The sequence below is a fragment of the Vanellus vanellus genome, assembly GCF_965231255.1.
Source record: "Vanellus vanellus genome assembly, chromosome: 17".
In the NCBI taxonomy this organism is placed as follows: domain Eukaryota; kingdom Metazoa; phylum Chordata; class Aves; order Charadriiformes; family Charadriidae; genus Vanellus; species Vanellus vanellus.
In genome coordinates, this window is record NC_138922.1 from 1005868 (window position 1) to 1027941 (window position 22074).

Here is a 22074-nt window from a genome sequence, read left to right on the forward strand (position 1 = left end):
CTGCTGGGACACACAGCCCCATGGAAATTGCAGTCATAGCTGCAGCCTGAATTTGTAAAATCTTGTCCTCAGGGATCCCTAAAGTGGGCATCCACAGAGTCAAATGTGCAGAGCACAGGCCTCTACACTCAGTAGAGCTACCCAAAAACCTACTTCCCTCTTCTCTGCGTCTCTGGTAAATAATCCCATAAGTGTCTTAAGCTGGGAGAGCCCAGTAGTGTTGTTTCTGTGGCAAGCCAAAACATCTCCTGTGTAAAAACAGTTGGATTCAACAACTCTGTGTTTGTCCCTGTGTTCCCTTGGGGTGCCTGTTTTGCTGGGTGTGTTCCGACTGGCAACCCTCAAAATCCACTTGAACCGGAGGCTGTCCTTCCTTCCCCTGTCCCAAACGCAGAGATGCACAGACACGCTTTGTGCAGTGGCCTGCTGTTTGGTTCAGTTCCCAGGAAGTGGATGTCCAGCACTCTGTGCCTTCTCCCAGTCCTAGGAAAGAGTCTGTTTCTATGTAGGGACTAGAACAGAGCTAGGAATCAGGAATGGTGCCTTGACAGTTGAGGCATGCATCCAGCATGGCAGAGACCAGGCTCTCTGCTCCCAGCTGCCTCAGTTTTCTCTTTTTTACCCTGATACTTGCCAATAGGGAAACGTGGTCTCTGTCCAAATACATGACACCACAAAGCCCAGACCTCCTGCAGATGGTTGCCTGCACGTTTTCATTTTCTGTTGGCTTTCTTGGGCATTTCAAGATCTTGTTAGACACCAGGTATGTTTTTTGCACAAATGCCTCTTTCCTCTGTGAAATGAGCAAAAGTCAAGCACTGCACCTAAAACTGATGTAGATAGATACTGCATGGAATCACACCTTGCTTCCTGATAAGAGTGAGCAGAGAATCAGTTGGATGCTGTTGTGCAAGTTTGCATTTTTTAAAGGATTCTCCACCTGTAAAGGAAGGGCTATTTAAGGCAACTTAAATAACAGATCACAGTCACTGTCTCCTCGGCCCACTGTGCCATCTCCACTCCTGTCTGTTGTGCCCTGCTAAACCCAGTGCTCAGTGCAGGAGCTAGCTCCTGCTTCAAACATCACAAAATGAATGGCAGAGCTGGAAAGAGATACACTGTCATAAGTATTCAGTGTTAACACATACTCTGGCCAGCACTTCATAATGTGCTTCTTGTTTTCCCTTCATTACCAGCTGCTATTCACTCCTTGCTTTTTTTCTGAGTTGTACCTGGTGCAGTTAGCATTTGTCTCTAACCCAGAGCTCCTTCAGTCTTTCTGGTTTCTGAGAAAATCCTCCAAAGTTGTCTGGTCTTCCTGAAAATAAGGGACAGGAGTTACCTCGGAGCACTGAGCTGTTGGTACTATGGAAATACCAGCTTAGACAGACATCTCTGTGTACGTTTTTCTTTTAACATACCATGACATTGTCCATGTGTCTTTCACCCACAGGCAATGTGAAATGTGTAAGAACAATCACTGAAGTACCTAAACAGAGCTGCATCTGTTATAAATTGGTTGTCTTCTATGCCCTTTCCCCTTGCAAGGAAAATACATTGTTACTTATCCTTTTAACTGCTTGTAAATTAAAGCATGTGCTATGCAACAGACAGGTAATGGGCACAAGCTAAATGTTCAGCAATAGCCAAAATTCCACGGCATCCAATAGCTAACAGGGGAGACAAAAGTAGCATAACACAGAGAGTGAGAAGAAGCTACTCATGTTCTGTATACACGGGAAACTACGGTCTTTATTCTCTAGACACTATTACAAAGACTAATGACAGAAGAAAGTGACCGAGACGTTCACATTTTGTGCGTCCCTCAGGTCACCTCTTTGCTGCCTCGCCACATTCTCACTCCTCCTCTTCTATCTTCTTGCCGTGAAACTCCCGGCTCTTCACTCGCAGCTTGTTGACCTGCGACTCTGCAATGTCAGCCCGCTCCTCGGCTTCCTCCAGCTCGTGCTGGATCTTGCGGAACTTGGAGAGGTTGACATTGGACAGCTCCTCCTGTGCGGGGACAGGGAGTCGGTGGTGAGGAGCCCAGGGCAGGGGGTTCACTCCTCCTGCGCCTCGGCCTTGCGGGGCTGCGCCTCTTCCCTGGGCGAACACCCAGACCCCCATCCCCCACCCACCACTGCTTACACAGAAGCCTCACATAGACCTGCTCATCCTCTCTTGTTCAGGAATCACGGTGACAAGCTTCTCCATTGCTGTATCACTCTTGAGGAGCTATTTTGTCACTTAGATTTGTCATACGAGTCCCTATTCTCCCACGACTTGCTGCCCAGCTACCTGTGTGACTTCGTAGGTTGAGAAAGACCCCGAAGCCTTCTGCTGTTGATCAGCAGCAGAGGTTCATGAACTTCTCAGCCCGTGGATGTGGCCCCTGGGTTTGTTTAGTCTGACCTCCTGTATAAAACAGGCTGCAGAACTTCCCTCACTTCATCCCTGACTGCAGGGTGCCCAGGATCTAAAGGACTCGTGACGTGATAATAAACCCGCATGGCTCCTTCCTGGTATTCATGCTCATCTCAAAGAGCGTGCTGCCCCGATGGAAGGTGGCTCTTGCCCATTCTCCAAGCAATACTTACAGCCTCCTCAGCTTGTCTCTTGTAGGATTTCACCTTCATTTGCAGCTTGTCCACCAGATCCTGGAGCCTCAGAATATTCTTCCGGTCTTCCTCAGACTAGAGTGGTTGGCAAACAGGAAAGAGAATGAATTATTGGTTTCCCACCAACTGAGGTCAATGGCTCCCCTTGGGGGTGGTGTGCACAAGATCCGACTTGCTGTGAGAAAACCCTGTCAGCCCAGGGAGGCCTCCTGCCTTACCTGGTAGGTCAGCTCCTTCACCCTCCGCTCGTACTTGCGCACACCCTTCACGGCTTCAGCGCTGCGCTTCTGCTCAGCATCAACCTCCCCTTCCAGCTCCCGCACCTGCAATGAGAAGCCCATCTTTGGAGCTTCCCTGCTGGCTGCTTATGTGACATATCCATTCATGCACAAGTAAAAGCCCTACGCACTCTGGCCTCCAGCTTCTGGAGCTGCTTCTTGCCTCCCTTCAGGGCCAACTGCTCAGCCTCATCCAGACGGTGCTGCAAGTCCTTCACTGTCTGGTCCAGGTTCTTCTTCATCCTCTCCAGGTGGGCGCTGGTGTCCTGCTCCTTCTTCAGCTCTTCTGCCATCATGGCTGCCTGATGAGAGCAAAGACTCAAAGCCATTTTAGGGCTGCAGACACATTTTGGGAGAATACATCCACAATCAGCAATGAAGGCAGTCCCCGACTCACATCTGTGATGGCCTTCTTGGCCTTCTCTTCAGCATTGCGGGCTTCCTGGATCGTATCCTCCATTTCACCCTGAATTTGGGCAATGTCTGTTTCCAGCTTCTTCTTGGTGTTGATCAAGCTGGTGTTCTGTGTAACATGAAAGATGTGATTTGTACTTTTAGAACTGATGCCTCCACATCAAGAGTTGAAACTGTGAGTACTGTTTATGAAACTCTTAACTGCAAGAGCCCTCTGTGGAGCCATAGCAGCAAACCAGACACGGGTGGCTGGCTGGATTGGCCATATTTCGGTATAGCTCTTCAAGCGTTTACAGAGCAATCACTTACAGGATGCATAGAAATCGCGTTCTGTGTTATCCCTTTTTGATGGGATTAATTTCCGGCAGAGTGCCTGACCTGGGTATGGAGGAGCTGCACACGTTCGGTGGCATCCAGAAGCTCCTGCTCAGCCACTTTCCTTGAGCGCTCCGTCTGCTCCAGGGCTGCCCGTAGCTCCTCAACTTCAGCCTGCAGCAGGTTTGCTCTGCGTTCCACCATGGCCACCTGCTCCTTCAGGTCCTCCTGTGTCCTGAGAGCATCATCCAAGTGTATCTGGGTATCCTGTAAAAGAGGCAAGAGACATTGCAAGGTGGCAGTGTGCCCCTGGGTGCCAAAAATGCCAGGCATGTCATTTCTCTTTCTGTAGTTTTGCTAAACAGACCTTGAGCACTCCCTGTGTGTTTCTCAGGTTCTTTTGTGCCTCTGCAGCCACGCGGTTGGCATGGCTCAGCTGGATCTCCATTTCATTCAGGTCTCCCTCCATCTTCTTCTTCAGCCGCAGGGCTTCATTCCTGCTCCTGATTTCAGCGTCCAGGGTGCTCTGCATGGACTCCACAATTCTGAGGTGGTTTCTCTTCATCTGGTCGATTTCCTCGTCTTTCTCTGCTATCTTCCTGTCAATCTCAGACTTCACCTGATTGAGCTCAAGCTGGAGGCGCAGGATCTTCCCCTCTTCGTGTTCTAGGGAGGCCTGGAAAAGCCAGAAGGAAGAGTGACTTAAACTACTGCTTCCTTTCTAAAGTAACCTCTTATTTCTTTCCTGCCATTTCTGCAGAAAACTACATCCATACTGTCAGTCTAGGCACCAATTATTAGATCTATGTCTACCTCAGCTTCCTCCAGGGAGGCTTGCAGTTCAGATTTCTCCTGCTCAATCTGCTTCTTGATTTTCTCCAGCTCATGAATCGCCTTTCCTCCCTCGGCAATCTGCTCCGTGAGGTCGGAAATCTCCTCTGTGGGAACAAACACCAATGGCATGGTCAGGCACAGAGCTGCATGGGAAGGGCCCTGCGGTGGTGACAAGCACCTTTGCTGACCTGCAGGCACAGACCCATGTGGAGCAGTGGGTAGTGGTGGGTGGGGAGAAAGCCCTGCCAGGAGCAGAGGGCCAGGGACTTACGCTGCAAGTTCTTGTTCTCACGCTTGAGCGTTTCCAGGTGGTCCAAGGACTCCTCATAGGCATTCTTCATCTTAAACAGCTCCGTGCTGAGAGAGCGAGACTCCTTCTGGGAGGCTTCCAGCTCAGCCTGCGTTTCCTCATACTTCTGCTTCCACTCTGCCAGGATCTGAAGAGAAACGGGGCGTGAGTATGCATGTGGCAACCAGGAGGGGACGCTCTGCCCTGGAGCCCCTGGCCTGGAGCTCAAAAGACCTTGTCAAAGTTCTTCTGCTTCTTATCCAGAGCCGCGCAGGCAGCATTTGATCGCTCCACGTCAATCATCAGGTCCTCCACTTCATTCTGCAGCCTCTGCTTTGTCTTTTCCAGGGAGGCACATTTGGCATTCACAGCTTCCACGTGTTCCTCTGCATCCTGCAGGCGCTGTGCCAGCTTCTTCCTGAAAGGACATAAGCACAGCTCCAGGTTAGAGCTTAGAGGGAAGCCCATTTTGTACTGTTCACAAGAGGGCAGTTGGCCTTTTTGGGACTTTGAGCATAGTGCTTTTCATGGTGTTTTTTTCTGTTCCAAGACTGCATGCAACCTAAAGACTCTATGACTTCTGTGCTCTACCACCTACTGAGTATTTGGCCTGTCTTAGGCTTTCTAAACCTAAACGGTACGTTTGTCCTTTCAATCTGCACTTTTTCCACAGCATACTTTTCCTATGCCTCCCTCTCTCCCCCCTACCACAAAGACAGTATATCCCTGCCTTCGTTGCAGCCCTGTCCTAACCCACTCTCAGAGGCTCCAGTTTCCCTTGACAGACTCAATCTTCTCCAGCCATTCGACATCCCACTTCCCACATACTTGGCCTCCTCCAGCTCCTCCGTGCGCTGGATCGCGTCTGTCTCATATTTGGTTCTCCACTGGGCCACTTCGCTGTTGGCCTTGGACAGGGCACGCTGCAGCTCCCCTTTGGCTTCCTGCTCCTCCTCATACTGCTCCCGGAGCAAGTCACAGTCATGGCGAGCGGACTGCAAGGCGTGGGCCAGGGCGTTCTTGGCCTGTGAGGATATAGGGATTGGTAACCTGAATATTTGGCTTGAGATGCCTCTTGATAATGAAATTGTCAGTGAAATTAGAATGAAGCTATAATTAGGCAAATGAAGCTGGGAGCTGATGAAGCCTTCATCATGTTCCAGAGCATCAGGACGTGTTAGTGACAGGTGCTCTGGGGATGGTAATCTGTTGTTTCTCTAACTGTTTCGACATATGTGTAAAGTCTTTCACATGGGACTGTATAATCCAGGAGTGCAGCACAGACTGGGATCTAACTGGCTGTGGATCAGCTCTTTGGAAGCGTTCATTAATGTGTTCTGCAGTATCAAGATGATCCACAGGTGGTCTGGGGACAGTAATTTGCTCTTTCTGTAAATGTTTCCACAATAATGTATGAATCCTGTCTCGGAGAATGTTGTCAAAATCTCATCAAAGCCTTGTGGATGATGTCCTCCAGCATCAAAATCACTGCAACTTACTTCCCCCTCTAGCTCATGAGTTGGGGGATGAGCATTACTGGTGTTCCCTCCAGTACTACATGTGTTTGGGGAAAGAATATTGAACCAATCTTGGATCAGACAGGATTCTCCAGATTCATTCAGGGGGGATGTAGGCAGTAGGGTAAGTCCAGACCTTTATTTCTTCCTCTAGATGCCTCTTGAGTTCCTCAATCTGTTGGGTAAATCCTTGCTTGCCCCTAGACAGCTGAGAAATCAGAGCATCTTTTTCCTCCACCTGGCGTGAATATTCACCTGGAAAGGGTAAAGTGACAAAATATATCAATAGTATGACAGTTTCTGCCTGTAAACCCATGCAATCAGGAGTGGCCTGGACAGGTTACAGCAGTTGTCACTTTGCAGCCTGTGCTATACCCATAGCATGCAGGCCCTCCCATTGCACCTGAGGAAAGAGGGTGTCTCACCTGATTCTGTCTGCAGACGAGCTCTTTGAGTATTGAGGTCATTGATCATGCGCTGATTCTGCTCCTCCTTAGTTTTAATCTCACTCAGCTGGTCTTCCAGAGTGCGGCACATCTTCTCCAGATTTGCCTAGAGAGCAAGCAAACACAAGGAAGGAAAGGAGATGAACACCCGGACTCTGCCTTATCCTCACAGCAGGCACTTTTTTGGATGAGAATGTGGCTGGTAGATGTAGCCTCTGTGCCATACTGTGGCCCTGGGAGCACGTGCTACTGCAATTCCATACCTTGGCTTTGGAGACAGACTCCATGTTACTGGCCAAGTCGTCAATCTCCATCTTCAGCTCACTCTTCTCCTTCTCCAGCTTCTGCTTCACTCGTTGCAGGTTGTCGATCTGCTCCCCAAGCTCAGCCGTGCTGTCCGCGTGCTTCTTCCGCAGGGCGGCAGCCGTGGCTTCGTGCTGCAGCGTGGCCTCTTCGAGGTCGCGACGCATCTTCTGAAATTCTGCCTCACGCTTCTTGTTCATCTCAATCTGAGCTGCAGTTGCCCCTCCTGCTTCTTCCAGGCGCTCACTGATCTCCTCGAGCTCCCTCGAGAGGTCAGCCCGATGCTTCTCGGCTTTGGCCCGAGAGGTTCGCTCTGCCTCAATTTCCTCCTCCAGTTCCTCAATACGCGCCTGGGGAACATCAGGGACCCTTCACACCCATGTCCTCCTCCTTCCTGACCTGGGACTGGGTGAGAGAGGGGAAGGGGCAGAGACTTGCCTGCAGCTCCTTGATCTTCTTCTGTAATTGCATGCCCAGGGCTTGCTCATCCTCGATTTTGCTCTGGATCTGGCTGATTTCAAAGTCTTTCCTTTGGGCAAAGCAAACCGTGGTAGAGCTCACAGAGAAAAGACAAGTGCACCAGCCCAGCACTCAGGTGCCCCACAGCCACACTTACTTCTTCAGTTTCTCATCCAGCTGCTGCTTGTCATTTTCCAAATCCATTATGCTGTCATTGGCCAGCTTCAGGTCTCCTTCGAGTTTCCTCTTAGCTCTCTCCAGGTCCATGCGCAGTTTCTTCTCCTGCTCCAGGGACCCTTCCAGCTAAACACAACAAGACAATCAGTGCTCCACCAGTCAGGTCTAACTCCATACCTGTCCTCTTCTTGCTCTATGCCTGTGGGCTTACATCATCCACTTGCTGCTCCAGCTTGGTCTTAGATTTGGTCAGGGTATTGACTTTGTCCTCTTCTACCTGCAGGTCATCCAGTGTCTGCTGATGGGCCTCTTGGAGGGCTTTCTTCTCTTTAGTCAGCTTGGCAATGGTCTCGTCCAGGTTTGCCATCTCCTCTGTGAGGTTCTTCACCTGTGGATTGTGAGAAAGTGCAGAAAGTCATTGTAGAAGACTTGACTGTTAGTGCAGTGACTTTTTCACGTTGCAGTCCAGGAGCTTCTGTTTTTTGTTTGGTCTGCCGAGCTGTCCAGCTGTGCTCCTCCTGGTATGTTCCAAACTAAGCTTCGTTCTGAGGATACCAGACTGATGTGGGACACATCTGTCCCTTCACCCTCTGCATGACTCGCTGTGTGTGTACCTTGTTTTCAGTGGCGTGCTTTTCCTTCTCCACTTTGGCCAGTGTTAGCTCAAGGTCATCAATATCTTTCTTCAGCTCTGAACATTCATCCTCCAGTTTCCTCTTCTTGGCTGTCAGCTCAGCATTAATTTCCTCCTCATCCTCAGCCCTTTCAGTCACCTCCTTAATTTTGGCTTCCAGCTGGATTTTGGTTTTGATGAGCTGGTCACACCTTTCCTCAGCATCAGCCAAGCTGTCTGCTTCCTGGTGGGGAGACACAGATTTGCGTGAGTTGTAATGCTCTGAAGATTCGCTGCCCTGTCCTTTGTATCACTCAGTAGGCGTGTGTTAAAATGGGGGATGAACCTGGCCTTCCACTCCAGAACTGGAAGCTCTTGCCAGGTGTCTACTGGGAATCAACACTGATTCCAAATTTTCTGTGTCTCCTCAAAATGCCTCACAGAGAGGGTAGCTGACAGAAAGTCTTCAATAGCTTGCGGTTTTAATTGACTTATGATGAACCTGCTAATATTTGGGGAGTAAAGGCTTTGTGAGAATAACCTAGTGGAGCAAGCGCTGGATTTTTTTGGTGTGAAGAAGCTGCCTTTTCCTAATTGAGCTGGAATGGGAAGCATCTGTGTTTCTGAAAGTAATCAAGGCCTTCTGGTGTAGCTGCAAGTAGGAGAAGGGCGTCCTGCTCAGGTTTGCCTTTCCTCTGTTAGACCCATACACTGCTTTGAGAGCTGAGTAGATGGAGATACTTCCCTTCCAGTTCAGAGCTCTCTGCTGTGGATTACATGTTAGCTCGTCTTACAGGGCTCTTTCCTCAGGCAGCAGGAATGCCGAGTCTCGGGTGGAGCTGCCATGAGACTCACCGTGCCCCTGCCCGTGCCTGTTTACTCAACGTTAGAGCATGTGATGTAGACTGTCTCCTACTGCACATTAGTCAGCGTCCTGCAAGTCTCTGCTTAGGGTAAGAAGCATTCTGACTGAATATCATTCTTTTCCCAGGGACAGATGAAGAGTGATACTCACGGCCTGCACTTGCAGCTGCAGATCGTTTTTCTCCTGCAGTAGGGTCACCATTTTCTCCTCCAGCTCCTTCCTCTTGGCTTCAGACTTTGCAAGCTCTTCCTTGGTTTTCTCAAACTCTTGTTTCATGTTGGCCATCTCCTTCTCAGATTCTGCACTCTTCAGCAAGGGCTTGATCTTGAAGAACAGCTTCATCCAGGGCCAGTGCTTGACGTTCATGAATGCACGAACATTATACTGGATACAGAAGATTGAGTCCCTGGAGTAAAATTCACAGGGCAATTGCATACGTTGGTTTAGATGAATTTAGAATTCAATTAGCAAAGTACCATGAGGATATGATACATGGGTGAGAAATGTCTACCTCCTCTCCACCATTCTCCGATACTCCACTCTCATCAGGAAGCCCCTGCATCTGGCTTGTGTCATGGTCATAATCTCAGCTAGTTTCTCGTCTCTCATCTCCTCCAGCAGACCTATCAGCCCAGCTTTGAAGAACACCTTAAGAAAGGTAAAATTGTAGCACATGAGTCTCAGACATTGCACAACACAGGCACATAGTATTTGAACACGGCATCGGTTTCTACCTTGGTGTGACCAAATCTGTACTGAGTATGGTCCACGTCAATGGACCCAAGAAGCTTCTCCGAAGCCTTCTTGCTATCCATGAACTGACCATCTGGAATAGCACTTGCATTAAGCACTCTGTATCTGTAGGAGAAAGCAGAACACGAAGAAATCCACGTTACTGAAACCAAGACTGCGACCGAAGTCCAGAGCTTTCTCAGCAACAGCTGACCGACTGAGTGATGTTATGTATTAGGGACAGTCCATTCTTTCAAGACAGTGCGAGTGAACTTTTCATAGCATTTATTCCAAGTCAAAGAGAATCCTCACCATCAATATAAAATCAGTCGTAAACTCACAATAAAACATGCCTATGTTATTATTTAGGTACTTCCTGAAGTATAATGTTTCAAGTTTTTTAAGAGGGTCAGGCTAGTCATCTTGCTATGTATAGAGAGGAAGATGTTGCATTCTTACCTCTGTTTGAAGTCAGCATACAGGACTCTGCTGGGGAATCCTTTCCTGCAAATTCTGATCCCTTCCAGCACACCGTTACAGCGCAGCTGATGCAGCACCAGCTCATGCTCCATGGCACCTAACAAACACCACCATTAGTGACCACCCCATTGTTTGACGCTCAGGAGAAGAGCTTCTGCTGCTCAAGTTTTCCTCCCATTTGATCACCTTACCAGGTGTTTTTGTTTCATTTGGGATGATGCATCGTACAAAGTGGGGGTGAGTGCTGCGTAGATTTGTCATCAGCTTGTTTAAATTCTCCTGTGACATTACAACATAAAAGTTTAGACTAAAGCTTATAAGCAATGAATGCCTATATATAATGTGCATATGTAAAACTAAATTAACAGTGTCTTGACCTATCAGAAATGCATGGCTATGTTGTTGTAAACTTTCTTTAATATATATAAATCAGAGTATGCGCATGGAATTGCAGAGCTTTCTTCTCACAGCAATTCTGCTCATATCCTCTATTATTTAAATGTGTATTTTAATAATGAGGTAGTGAATTGAGTGCTTACCCGGAAAAGAGCTGAGACAGTTTGGAAAGAAGAACCCTTCTTCTTCCCACCCTTCTTGCCACCACCACCAGCCTCTGCAATATTGAAGAAAATGAGCAGATTCCTTTAACATTGTCTTTGAGATTCCCCTTTGTACCGTACAAACACAGGGAAATGGACTTTCCAGAACTTACCTGCTTCCCCTCCATAGCTGGCAAAGAGTAAGGCCAGTGTCTTCACTGATGATTTCTGGTACAACCCAATGACGGTTTCATTCAGGGGGTCCTTGTTCTTCTCCAGCCAGCCAGTGATGTTGTAGTCCACCGTGCCAGCATAGTGCACCAGGGAGAAGTGGGCCTCAGCCTTGCCTTTGGCAGGCTTGGGCTTCTGGAAGTTGTTGGACTTGCCCAGATGCTGGTCGTAGAGCTTGTTCTTGAAAGAGGTGTCAGTTGCCTTGGGGAACATGCACTCCTCTTCCAGGATGGAGAAGATGCCCATGGGCTGGAAGGTACCACAAGAAGTGACAGAAAGATGACAATGATGTGAAGCATGTGCTATGAACGTCAAAGGTAGCCATGTGTTGCTGGTAGCGTCTCAGCCTGGGTAAGGCCTAAGTTGGTCAAGAGTTGTTCTCAGCCAGGCAGCTTAATTCTGCCTTCCCTGACCTTCCTGCAGCCCATCTTCACAGAACTGCTAAGAATGTCTGTCTGCCTCAGGTTAGAACTGGCAGTAGAATTGGTGGGAGAAGTGGTAAATCGAAAAATAATTGGGAAAATAGCTACAAGGAGCCTAGTTATTTTGGGAAGTCAGGCAAGACAATATTTATTTCCCAGATTTGCGTGTGGAGTTCAGATTAGAGTCTTCAGAGGAAAAAGGAAAGGAGACTGACTCCAGTTTTTTTTTTTTCCAGGAAGTCTGATGGGGGATTCCAGGCTACCTTTACCGTGCTTGAAGACCAGGTAATGCGGGATTGATGACACAGATTTGCATTTCCCGGTTTCTCTGCCCCAGACTACAATAAATTTCAATGCAAAATATTTTGTTTAACTGTCACTGAATGTATGGCCGTAAGTTCTTTCTGAGCTGAATGTGGCTGAGAAACATCACAGAACTCCAAAATACATTGTACGCTTGTATGGAAAAGGTACCTTCTCAATGAGCTCAATGCAGGCAGCCAGGTCCATCCCAAAGTCAATGAACTCCCATTCAATGCCTTCCTTCTTGTACTCCTCCTGCTCCAGCACGAACATGTGGTGGTTGAAGAACTGTTGCAGTTTCTCATTGGTGAAGTTGATGCACAGCTGCTCAAAGCTGTTGAACTGCCCAAAGCAAGGAGAGGTGCACAGGTTCTCAAGGTGTGGCAAACAGCACAACGTTTTGCTAGCATTCTCCTAGTGCTGCTGGAAGTTCCCCAGCTGAAACACCACTCCTAACCGTGCTGTAACAGCATGTGTTTCCTTAGCAGGACTTCTAGTGTAAAATTTACTGGTCTCAAAAGCTTTTATTATTATTATTGTTTTCATTGCTTTTGAAATCAAGCTAAAAGTAACATTTCTTTTTTACTGTGCATCATCACTGCATTCACGTGCTGTGAATTTTTGCGTAGCACTACCCTTTCCTTGGCTTTTCCAAGAGCATCCACACCTTTGGCTTGCATCTGTGTAAGCCTTAGTCCTAGAGCTGTCTCTTTGTTTGCAAAGCCTAGGACCTTTGCAAGCCCAAGGGCCTCTTGGACCACTTGTCAGAAAGCAGAGCTTTCTTCTACCTATTGAGAAAGTTAGAACCAAAGTGTTTGTTAGGAAAGCCATTTGAGGCTGTGACAGAGAGGAGGGAGGGTTTTCTAGAGAACTGCAGATGAGGAGGATAAACTTCAGAATCTTCTTAAAAAGAAGTGTGCCTTTGAGTCCGCATGACCACTCCCTGGCCCTCCCTTGACCATGGTGCCCAATCCTTGTTCCTTACATCAAAGATCTCAAAGCCAGCAATGTCCAGGACACCAATGAAGTACTGTCTGGGTTGCTTGGTATCCAGCTGTTGGTTGATGCGAACAACCATCCACAGGAACATCTTCTCATAGACAGCTTTCGCCAGGGCACCAACGGCATTGTTTACCTGAAGCAGAGAAGAAAGGACCAGAGGTACCTCCCAGGGTCAAAGAAGAATCCTCAAATGCTCTTTCAAACCTTTTTCATATTATCTTCTATTTACCTGTTCTACATTTTGACCTTTGGTCACATATTCATTCCCAACCTTGACTCGGGGATAACACAGGGCTTTGAGCAATTCAGCTGAGTTCAGGCCCATCAGGTAGGCAGCCTTGTCAGCCACTACAGAAGGACAGAGAGAGAGAAGCATTTATCTTTGGACAACGGCTAGAATTTGCTTGGTATGAACAACTCCGCTCTTCATATTCTAGAAACGGAAACGCATTGGTTTGGTCTCATACAGAAGGTCTGGGGAGGAATGTAAATTCTGGAAGCTAATGATGGCCCTCTTTGAAAGCAAGAACAAGTATGGCTTGGGTAGGAATAGCTTGTATCTGGAAGTTCCCAGAAGAAACCCAAAGACCTCTGGTAGTAGATGAGGCATCCATGCAGCAGATTCCTTTACTGAGGAAAGCGGATTTCGGCATAGCAAAGAAAGCAGGATTTATTTCACAAAATAAAAATATGATGGTGACAGTGGTTGAAGGTTTTAGAGAGAGAGAGATAGCCTATGTTGAATTTGAAGTTCCCCTTTTCAGGCTGTGTGTGTTTTGGGAGCATCATTTAGATAAAATAATGGTATTTTCCATGATCAGGGAAGCACCTCTGCAGTTAGACAGACAATGAGCAAAGATGCTTTTCATCAGTGTTTTATGTGGCGACTCAGGCCAACAAAGGCCTATCTTTGGTCGCTAACATACCATCTCTGCAAACAGAGCAGTTCTTTGAACAAGTTAGTTGCTGATCAGCACATTTGCTGATACCTTCTGTGCCATCGGGCTCTGCCTGCTCCTCTCGTTGTTTCTGCTTGAACTTCAGGTTCCCGTAGTGCATGACAGCCCCTGTCAGCTTGTAGATGGCTGTTTTTTCATCAGCAGAAAAGCCCAGGATGTCAATGGCACTCTGCAGTCGAAACAATGAAGTAAAAACATTGCCCAACAGCCTTAACAATCTCATTGAAAATATTTTCTCTGTAGTACTTACATCTGTAGCCATGAGCTCCTCCTGGTCGTCAATGCTGGGAACAGTGACCTCACCTTGACTCACATAGTGGAAATCAAAAGGGTTGGTGGTAATGAGGAGCATGTCTGAAAGCAGGAAGAGACAAGGCACAGGCTTAGTTTGCCATCCATGTAACAGAGGGAACTGTTGCTCAGCCATCATCCTCAAACAGACATAATGATGTTTCCTACCAATTAACTCTGGCTTCTTATTAGACATGATCTGGTAAAATATGTGGTAGCTTCTTTCTGCCTGGAGCTGGAAAGTGACTCTGGACTTCTCCAGCAGATCTGTCATGGAAGGTAGAAAGAGTTAGGCACAGGGACGTACATGGAGGTGGGAATTTGGGAAGGAATGGGATCAGGCCAGGAGAGTCTCTTACAAGTTTCAATGTCTGCAGAAGCCAGTTTGCCTGTGGCCCCAAAGTGGATTCTGATGAATTTGCCCTGTTCAGGAGAAGAAGCAGCATTTCAGCCTGGATGCATTTCATTGCCATCTCCTTATCTGAGAATACCACGAGCCCATCACTACTGTTATAATAAGGCGGGATTTTGTCCAAAGCAACAACTTACAAAGCGTGAGGAGTTGTCGTTCCTCACGGTCTTGGCGTTTCCAAAGGCCTCCAGCAGTGGGTTGGCGCTGATGATTTGATCCTCAAGCGTTCCCTGCAGGATGACAATTATTGCTGGTTATCCTTCCAAAAATCACATGAGGAATAGAGGAAAGCCTTGATTCAAGCCAGCATCTATTAATTAATGGTTCCATCCTCAAATGTTCCCTACAGGCTGAAAAGTATTCAGTTACAGTGTTTAGTTGATATGGTAATTTCATGTGGAACGTCCAGTCTGTTCTTCCTGACTCACCTGCATTTTGCCTGACTGCTCCTCCTTCTTCTTCTCCCCGCTCGCTGCAATTGTTGCAAAGTACTGGATGACACGCTTTGTGTTCACAGTCTTCCCTGCACCGGATTCTCCGCTGTCAAACCAGAGAGAGAAGCAGAGAGCGTGTGGTCAGGCAGGAGGTCCCCTGGCACTGGGCAGCCCCGCAGGAACCCGAGCAGGGGGTGTACATACGTGATCAGGATCGACTGGTTCTCGCGATCTGTGAAAGAGGCAGAAGCAAAGAGCTTATTAATAAGTATTATAAATGTCCTTTTAAAAATATTCCTGGGACTTTTAGAAGATGTACTAGCAGTAGGCATCCAATTCCTTTTATAAACCTGTGTGCCTTCATCTCTAATTCCTTTTGAACATTTTAAAGTTCCCAGCTATGGAAGGGAAGCTGACATGTCGATACTGATGCGAACAGCAGATGTAGTATACACGCTTCTTTTTCTGGATATTCTCTTCATGACAATGTTCTTTATGAAAAGGATTCCATCTATGGATTATTTTTGTAATCTGTAAGCTAAAGTGAACTGGAGCAGGTGCTTCTCATATAGTTTATGACATAGGACAACCACTACAGATCAGTGCACAGGCATCCTAGATAGTTTTTCTGTCAGTAGCCAATTGATTGTTGCAGACAACAGTAAGTTAGTCAGGAGTGTCGATCTGTTTCAGGGTAGGATAGCTCTACAGAGAGATATGCACAGGTTGGATTGATGGGCCAAGGCCAATGGTATGAAGTTCAACAAGGCCAAGTGCCGGGTCCTGTACTTAGGTCATAATAACCCCATGCAGTGCTACAGAGTTTGGGAAGAGTGGCTGGAAAGCTGCCCGGCAGAAAAGGACCTTGGGGTGTTGGTGGACAGCTGGCTGAATTTGAGCCAGCAGTGTGCCCAGGTGGCCAAGAAGGCCAATGGCATCCCGGCCTGTATCAGAAATAGTGTGGTGAGCAGGACAAGGGAATTGATCAATCCCCTGTACTCGGCACTGGTGAGGCCCCACCTCGAGTACTGTGTTCAGTTTTGGGCCCCTCACGACAAGAAAGACATTGAGGTGCTGGACCATGTCCAGAGAAGGGCAAGAAAGCTGGTGAGGGGTCTGGAGCACAAGTCTGATGAGGAACGTCTGAGGGAACTGGGATTGTTCAGCCTGGACAAAAGGAGGCTGAGGGGAGACCTTATCGCTCTCTGCAGCTATCTGAAAGGAGGTTGTAGGCAGGTGGGGGTTGACGTCTTCTCACTAGTAACAAGCAATGGGACAAGAGGAAATGCGTTTAAGTTATGTCAGGGTAGGTTTAGGATGGATATTAGGAAAATTCCTTCACTGAAAGTGTTGTTAAGCGTTGGAACAGACTGCCCAGAGAAATGATGGAATCACCATCCCGGGAGGTATTTAAAAAATGGGTAGATGTGGTGCTAAGGTACATGGTTTAGTGGTGGATTTGGCAGTGTTAAATTGATGGTTGGTCTTGATGATGTTAAATGTCCCTTCCAACCTAGACAATTCTATAATTCTGTGATTCTATGGTTCTAATGAAAATCACAAATATACCATAAGCATGTAGTAACCTTTTACCGGAATACTCTCCCATACTCTAGAATATTGAAATGTTTGTATTTCCAGAGATATATTTGATGCTTTTGTCTGTAATAGCTTGGGCTGAGTTTGCTTTCCAGAATTTTGTCTGGTTGTATTTTTAATTCCTGCTCAGTTCTTTTTGTGTTGGTTCAACTTTTGTCATCCAGTCTGCTCTGTTTTTGAACTGCTTACTGTGTGAAGGAAAAAAATGTGGTTGATGCTGAGCTTGGTTTTTCATGTACCCTTTCCTTGTCTATTCATCTTCTCCATGCCATGCATAATTTTATAAAGTAGCACAAATAATTTGTCTAGAGTTACCTGAGCAGATGTCCTCTCACACTTTTGGAAACCTTTTCATCTTTATTTTGACCTGTTCCTTTTCTACTATATTCTTTTTTGAAAAAGGAAGGGCAGAAATACATACGGTAAACAAGATGCAGACATTCCTTGGGTAACCACCATGATATAATGATGTTTTCTGTTTTCGTCTCTATTTCTTGCACAGTGATGTCCACCTTTCAACTTGTTATTTTGTAGATTTCTGATCACTGAGCCAAAATTTTTGAAGCTGTATTAAAGGATATCTATAACAAAAGCAGGAGTTCTCAGCAATGAGCCCATCTTTGGGGTTTTTCTCCTATGTCCATTGTTATACATTCTTGTTGACTAAACTTTATTGCCACATCGCTGAATAATAATTTGATCATTTAATGCCACAAAGTCACTCTGAAATTTTTCACTGTTAGAATTCATCTTTACTAGCCTCAAGGACTTAGTGAAATCAGAAAGCTTGTCAGCATTTCTAGATAATTTTAAAAAAATCTTGAATAGCTAAAGTCCCAGAACAGAATCCAGTGCAACTTCATTGATAAAATCTTTGCACTATGAAAACTGAAAAAAACCCAACCCTATTTTTACCATGTCTTCCTTTTTCTTAACCAGTTCTTTTTGAACCTTCTCAATTCTATAGCGGGTAGTGAATGTAAGCATAAATTATGCAAAGAATAGCTGCTTTATAAACTGTCCTGAAGATCTTTGCTGAATTCAGATATGTTGTCTTGACCAGCTCTCCTTTGTTAAAAACAATCAGTAGTTTTGTAAGGCAAGACTTCCATTTTTAAAAAAATTCATCTTTTTTTTCTTGGTAACTCACATACATTCACATGCCCAGTAATTACCTTGTTTAGAAATTGCTGGCAGTTTGCCTTTCAGAAAAATCAAGCTTACCAGTAGGCTGTTCCTTAAAAGTCCCTCACAACTCTTTGGGAAGTTAGTGTAGCACTTGCCATTTTCCAGGCAATTTTCAGTGAGAATTTTTAATCTGTAGAGTTCCAGTGGAATGCCTGGTTGAATCGTGTCCTGGCAATTTGCTAGTGTTTATTTTATTGTTGCATTTTTTTAAGGACACTTCAATCAGAAAAAGTTCCTCTGATGAATCCCACTCTAAGGAATAGTTCCAGAAATGAATACTTGCCACTCTGCTATAAGGTAAACAAATTAAAATCTTATATAGTTGTTCTGATATGATCTTATATTTTTAAATTTGTTGCCTTTTTAAATTTTGACTGTGTTAGTGCAGACTCTGCAGACTCATTTTAAGCCCTTATGCTCATTCTGTATTTGGAAAAGAAATAAGCATAAGCATTTATGAGTGCTGCAAGTTGTTCTCAAACCTTTACTTTTGCGTGCCTTTTTGTGTTTTCACATTTAACTAGCCAGAGTTATGTTTTGAAGCAAGTCTAGGTGTGTTTAATTATCTACTTTAACAGGCTGTGTAACTGGACTAGTTTTCAAAAAAAAGTGCTTTTTGCTAGATGATTTAAATTTGTTCTATGACCCTAGGATGCTGTTTTCCAATAATCTGCATGCAGGCTAAAAGGACTAAGCCATTAGGTTACTAACTCCCAGTTGAAACATCTGAATTTGCATTCATCAAGTTCCTGCACGCATCTTGAAGACACCAGCAAGAGTAAATGTATGATGACTTACATAAATATTGCCATGATAAGGCACACTAACCAAATACCCATTCATTACTGTTCCATTTTCATAGTGTTCTGTTCCAATAAACCTTCTTACTGCTCTGAATACTGCAGATATAAATACAGTAATTTGGGAGGTAGGGTGGGAAAAGATTTATTCTAACAAATTAAAATATACCTATCTTTGTTTAATATTTTTCCTAATCTGGGTGGGTTTTTTGTGAAAATCTGGAGATTTAGAAAATACTAGAAAAGATTTCACTACCTTTCTTTCTTATTGCTTCCATTTATAATAATGAATGGAAAATAAGTAATTGTTTCTGAGATGGGAGGAGGAAGTATCACTTTTCTGAGCAGGTTTCACTGTAATGTCTGACTAAGACTGCTTCCTGAGTTTTCATAAAAACACCTCAGGAAGCATTGGCTTTAATGTTGGATGTCCTTTCCCTTTACACCAAATCTTATTTACAGAACTCTGCCCTGGTGACTTTCAGTCCTGCAACGCAAATAATTCAAGGAACAATCCTCTCAACTAAGGAAAAAACAGAACTTTAAAAGCTTATACAGATTTCTTTGAAGGAAAATCTGATAGTGTATTCAGTGTTAAACCATATCCTCCCAAGTATCTTGGACAGCAAATTCTAACATTGAATGTTAGAAACATGATCTCAATGATGTTGTCCAGTAAAAACATTTCTAAGGATGACAAAACATCCACCTTCCTCCCAAAATTATTAGACTGAACTATTTTGCAGTGAAAAGATTTTTTTTTCCTCTCTGAGTGTTCACAGTCAAATAATTTTAAAGAAAACCAAGAAACTCACCAGTCAGCATGAACTGATAGGCGTTGTCAGAGATGGAGAAGATGTGTGGAGGGGCCTCCTGGCGCTTCTTGCCTCGGTAGGCCAACACCACCTCCGGGTTGTACACCGGCAGCCACTTGTAGGGGTTGACAGTGACGCAGAAGAGACCCGAGTAGGTCTGCGAGGAAGGGAGACAGCACGTTGGCTTCCACTTAGCCTGGCACAGCAGTTCCTCCTCGCTACCCAACAAAAGACTGCTGCCGGTACTTACGTAGATCATCCAGGCTGCATAACGCTCTTTGAGGTTGTACAGCACAGCGGGTTCGTGGAGGTGGGTCATCATGGCCATGTCCTCGATTTTATCATACTTGGGAGGGTTCATGGAGAAGATTTGATCTTCCTTCACGGTCAGGGTCTGTCAGAGGAAGAAGGAGGTGCATGTATGTCAGCTAAGAGCTGAGACTGGGAATTACAGTTTTTAAGCCTTGTTTTCCACTCACCTCTCCTGCTTCACTCTTGACAGTGACCTTCCCTGATTCCCTGCTCTGGATTGTTCCTTTCACAAAGGATTCCTTAGGATGAACCACAAAGACGGATGTCTTGGCATCAAACGGCTTATTCTGGGCCTCGATTCTTTCCTTCTCTGACTTTCGGAGGTAAGGAGCCGCCTCCCCAAAGACGGCCATCTCAGCGTCCGGAGACGTCATGTCTGCACTTTACTGAAGGCACGTCAGCAGAGAACCCTGTGGGAGAAACAAAATGTGGCATCAATAGGTAGTTAATGTACCTTGCTTACAAAGAGACGTTTTGTAATGTTTTAAAATTAAGCATATAATAGAATTGCTAAAACTAGCATAACTAGCCTTCCTCCTGTTTAATGATTTAAAACCAGAAGAGAAAAATCTTGCTTTCATCCTTGAATAATACCTTTTAAAAATTGCTGTTATTTGTGTCTCTTGACAACGTACAGATTGTACATTGGCTTTACAGATTGCACAGATTGTACAGTGTCATATTTGAGAATATGAATTTTGTTAAAGGAACTTTCTTATTCTCATGTAAAATTAAAACAAAAAAAGTATAGGTAGAAAATATACAGATGACTTGAAAGCAGTGGAAAAATTTATACAGAAACCAGTTTCAGAGGTTTTTCACACCGCATAACATGCAACAAAGGGGGACGCTGAATTTCAACAAATCACTAGACCCTGCACACTTACCTTGAAGCTCTTCTAGGAGATAGGGCAGAGCACCGCAAAGACACTTTTATAGAGTCTGTTTGGCAGATGCTCTGGATTCCTCCTCTTTCTTCGGTCAAAAAACTTTTTGCCAAACATTCTTTGGCAAAGCATTGTCTGGCAAACTTAACTAAGGGCATAATTGTCATTTGATTTGACCAGATATATTTAGAAATATTTTGTATCTTACCAATGATGTGAATGTATTGACTATAAATAATTTGACAAGAGACTTAACGAGAGAATCTCAGCTAGTCAAGGCACTTGGAGAACTTGGATGTAGGACTTATGGATTCTATTGCTGCATTTCCAGTGATTTCCTCCTGAACCCAAGAGAGATTTTTATTGTCTATCTGTGCTGCAACTCTTCCAGTTGCATTGTGCAGATAAAATAAATGTTTTCCACATTCCATTTTCCACTCAGGCTAATGAAGAAATGCAATAAGGGCAGTAGATAAACTGTTTGGAAAAAAAAAAAAAAGCTAAAATGTTAATTTTAAATTAATTAAACTCTTGTTTTCATCTAATATTTGAAATGAGAGAAACAAAATGTGTTACAGTCCAAATTCATACGTAAAACAGTCCTGGCAACTGAGACACAGCCCAAGACAAAGAAACAATTATACTCTTTATCTAAACATTCCTCTTGAAAGATGGGTATACACAAAAATGTATTTGGTACAGAGCTGAGTAAGTATGAATGTGTAATATTTACTGACTAGCACTAAAGTAATTAACAAAGATTTTACTGTATCTCCACCTTTGGTACAGATTTTCAGGAACATGATATAGCCAAAAATGCGAAGTAATCTTCTAAACAGCTTAAGCCTGTTCCTCACATATGTAACCTCTGTCAAAATATATCGAGCAACGTCCTCAACAAAGTCAGGAAGCAGGGGAGGTCCCTGTAGCCCTTCACTACCTACAACTCCAAAAAAACCCACCTCTCCACCAAAGAAAAATTCTGCACACAGTCACACACAGAGAATACAGCCTGAGATCCTCTGCACTCTGAGACACCCTCAGTCCATCACTCCCACCCCATCACAAATATCTTACACACTCACACATTCACACAGGTCATGCAAGAAAAGCTGTTAACATAGTGCTGCCTAGATGAATGCGTTAGAGGTGGTAGGCGCTCCTGTACAATGCTGATACTCTGAGAAAAGGGGAATTTGTTGGTAGACCTGGAGAGTGGCTGATCTAGTTCTAGGAAAAGGGCACTGTCACTTGAGCTGCTTTAAACACTGTCAGCTCTAAGCACACACTTCTCCTGGTCATTGGCATTCTGGTTATTAAAAGAGCTCAGTAGATAAAGCTCAGTGAAGAACACAAGGGCAAGGTCAGAAAAATTATGCCTGTGAGCCAAGGTAATACCCAGCGTCGAGCACTGGCCTGTGCACGAAGAGCTTGTGCCCAGGAGGGCTCTGGCACTGCAGTACCCGCTTTTCTGGCGTTCAAACCCAAAAGTCACCCCTGAACTCCCTGCGCAGGGCATGGGGAGGCTGAGGGAAGCACT

The 22074-nt window shown here is 45.3% G+C and overlaps 1 protein-coding gene across 1 annotated transcript; it reads right to left on the reverse strand.

Annotated features, from left to right (window-relative positions):
- Positions 1 to 1725: 1725 nt before the first annotated feature.
- LOC309678789 (myosin heavy chain, skeletal muscle, adult-like) lies at positions 1726 to 20368 on the reverse strand. Its single transcript, XM_082491941.1, has 38 exons — positions 19815 to 20368; positions 19586 to 19729; positions 19336 to 19492; positions 15138 to 15165; positions 14928 to 15039; positions 14637 to 14729; positions 14447 to 14510; positions 14256 to 14354; positions 14047 to 14150; positions 13827 to 13965; positions 13067 to 13185; positions 12821 to 12970; positions 12007 to 12177; positions 11053 to 11359; positions 10880 to 10953; positions 10532 to 10619; positions 10320 to 10437; positions 9863 to 9986; positions 9640 to 9776; positions 9279 to 9534; positions 8265 to 8507; positions 7862 to 8038; positions 7631 to 7776; positions 7453 to 7543; positions 6975 to 7364; positions 6691 to 6817; positions 6402 to 6520; positions 5577 to 5773; positions 4983 to 5166; positions 4731 to 4896; positions 4439 to 4563; positions 3993 to 4301; positions 3689 to 3892; positions 3294 to 3419; positions 3028 to 3198; positions 2837 to 2941; positions 2598 to 2693; positions 1726 to 2013 (listed from the first exon to the last, which is right to left on the reverse strand). The coding sequence occupies exons 1-38, from the start codon at positions 20019 to 20021 to the stop codon at positions 1858 to 1860; spliced, it is 5823 nt and encodes a 1940-aa protein (XP_082348067.1). The 5' UTR covers positions 20022 to 20368; the 3' UTR covers positions 1726 to 1857.
- Positions 20369 to 22074: the final 1706 nt, after the last annotated feature.

Bases quoted from the DNA above. Each gene is read 5' to 3' on its own strand.
- LOC309678789 (XM_082491941.1), bottom strand. From the start codon at position 20,021: ATGACGTCTCCGGACGCTGAGATGGCCGTCTTTGGGGAGGCGGCTCCT. The intron at 8,039-8,264 runs GTACACACACAG...CACAATCCACAG, and splicing joins AGCACGCCACTGAAAACAAG to GTGAAGAACCTCACAGAGGA. The intron at 3,893-3,992 runs GTCTGTTTAGCA...CCTCTTTTACAG, and splicing joins ACACACAGGGAGTGCTCAAG to GATACCCAGATACACTTGGA.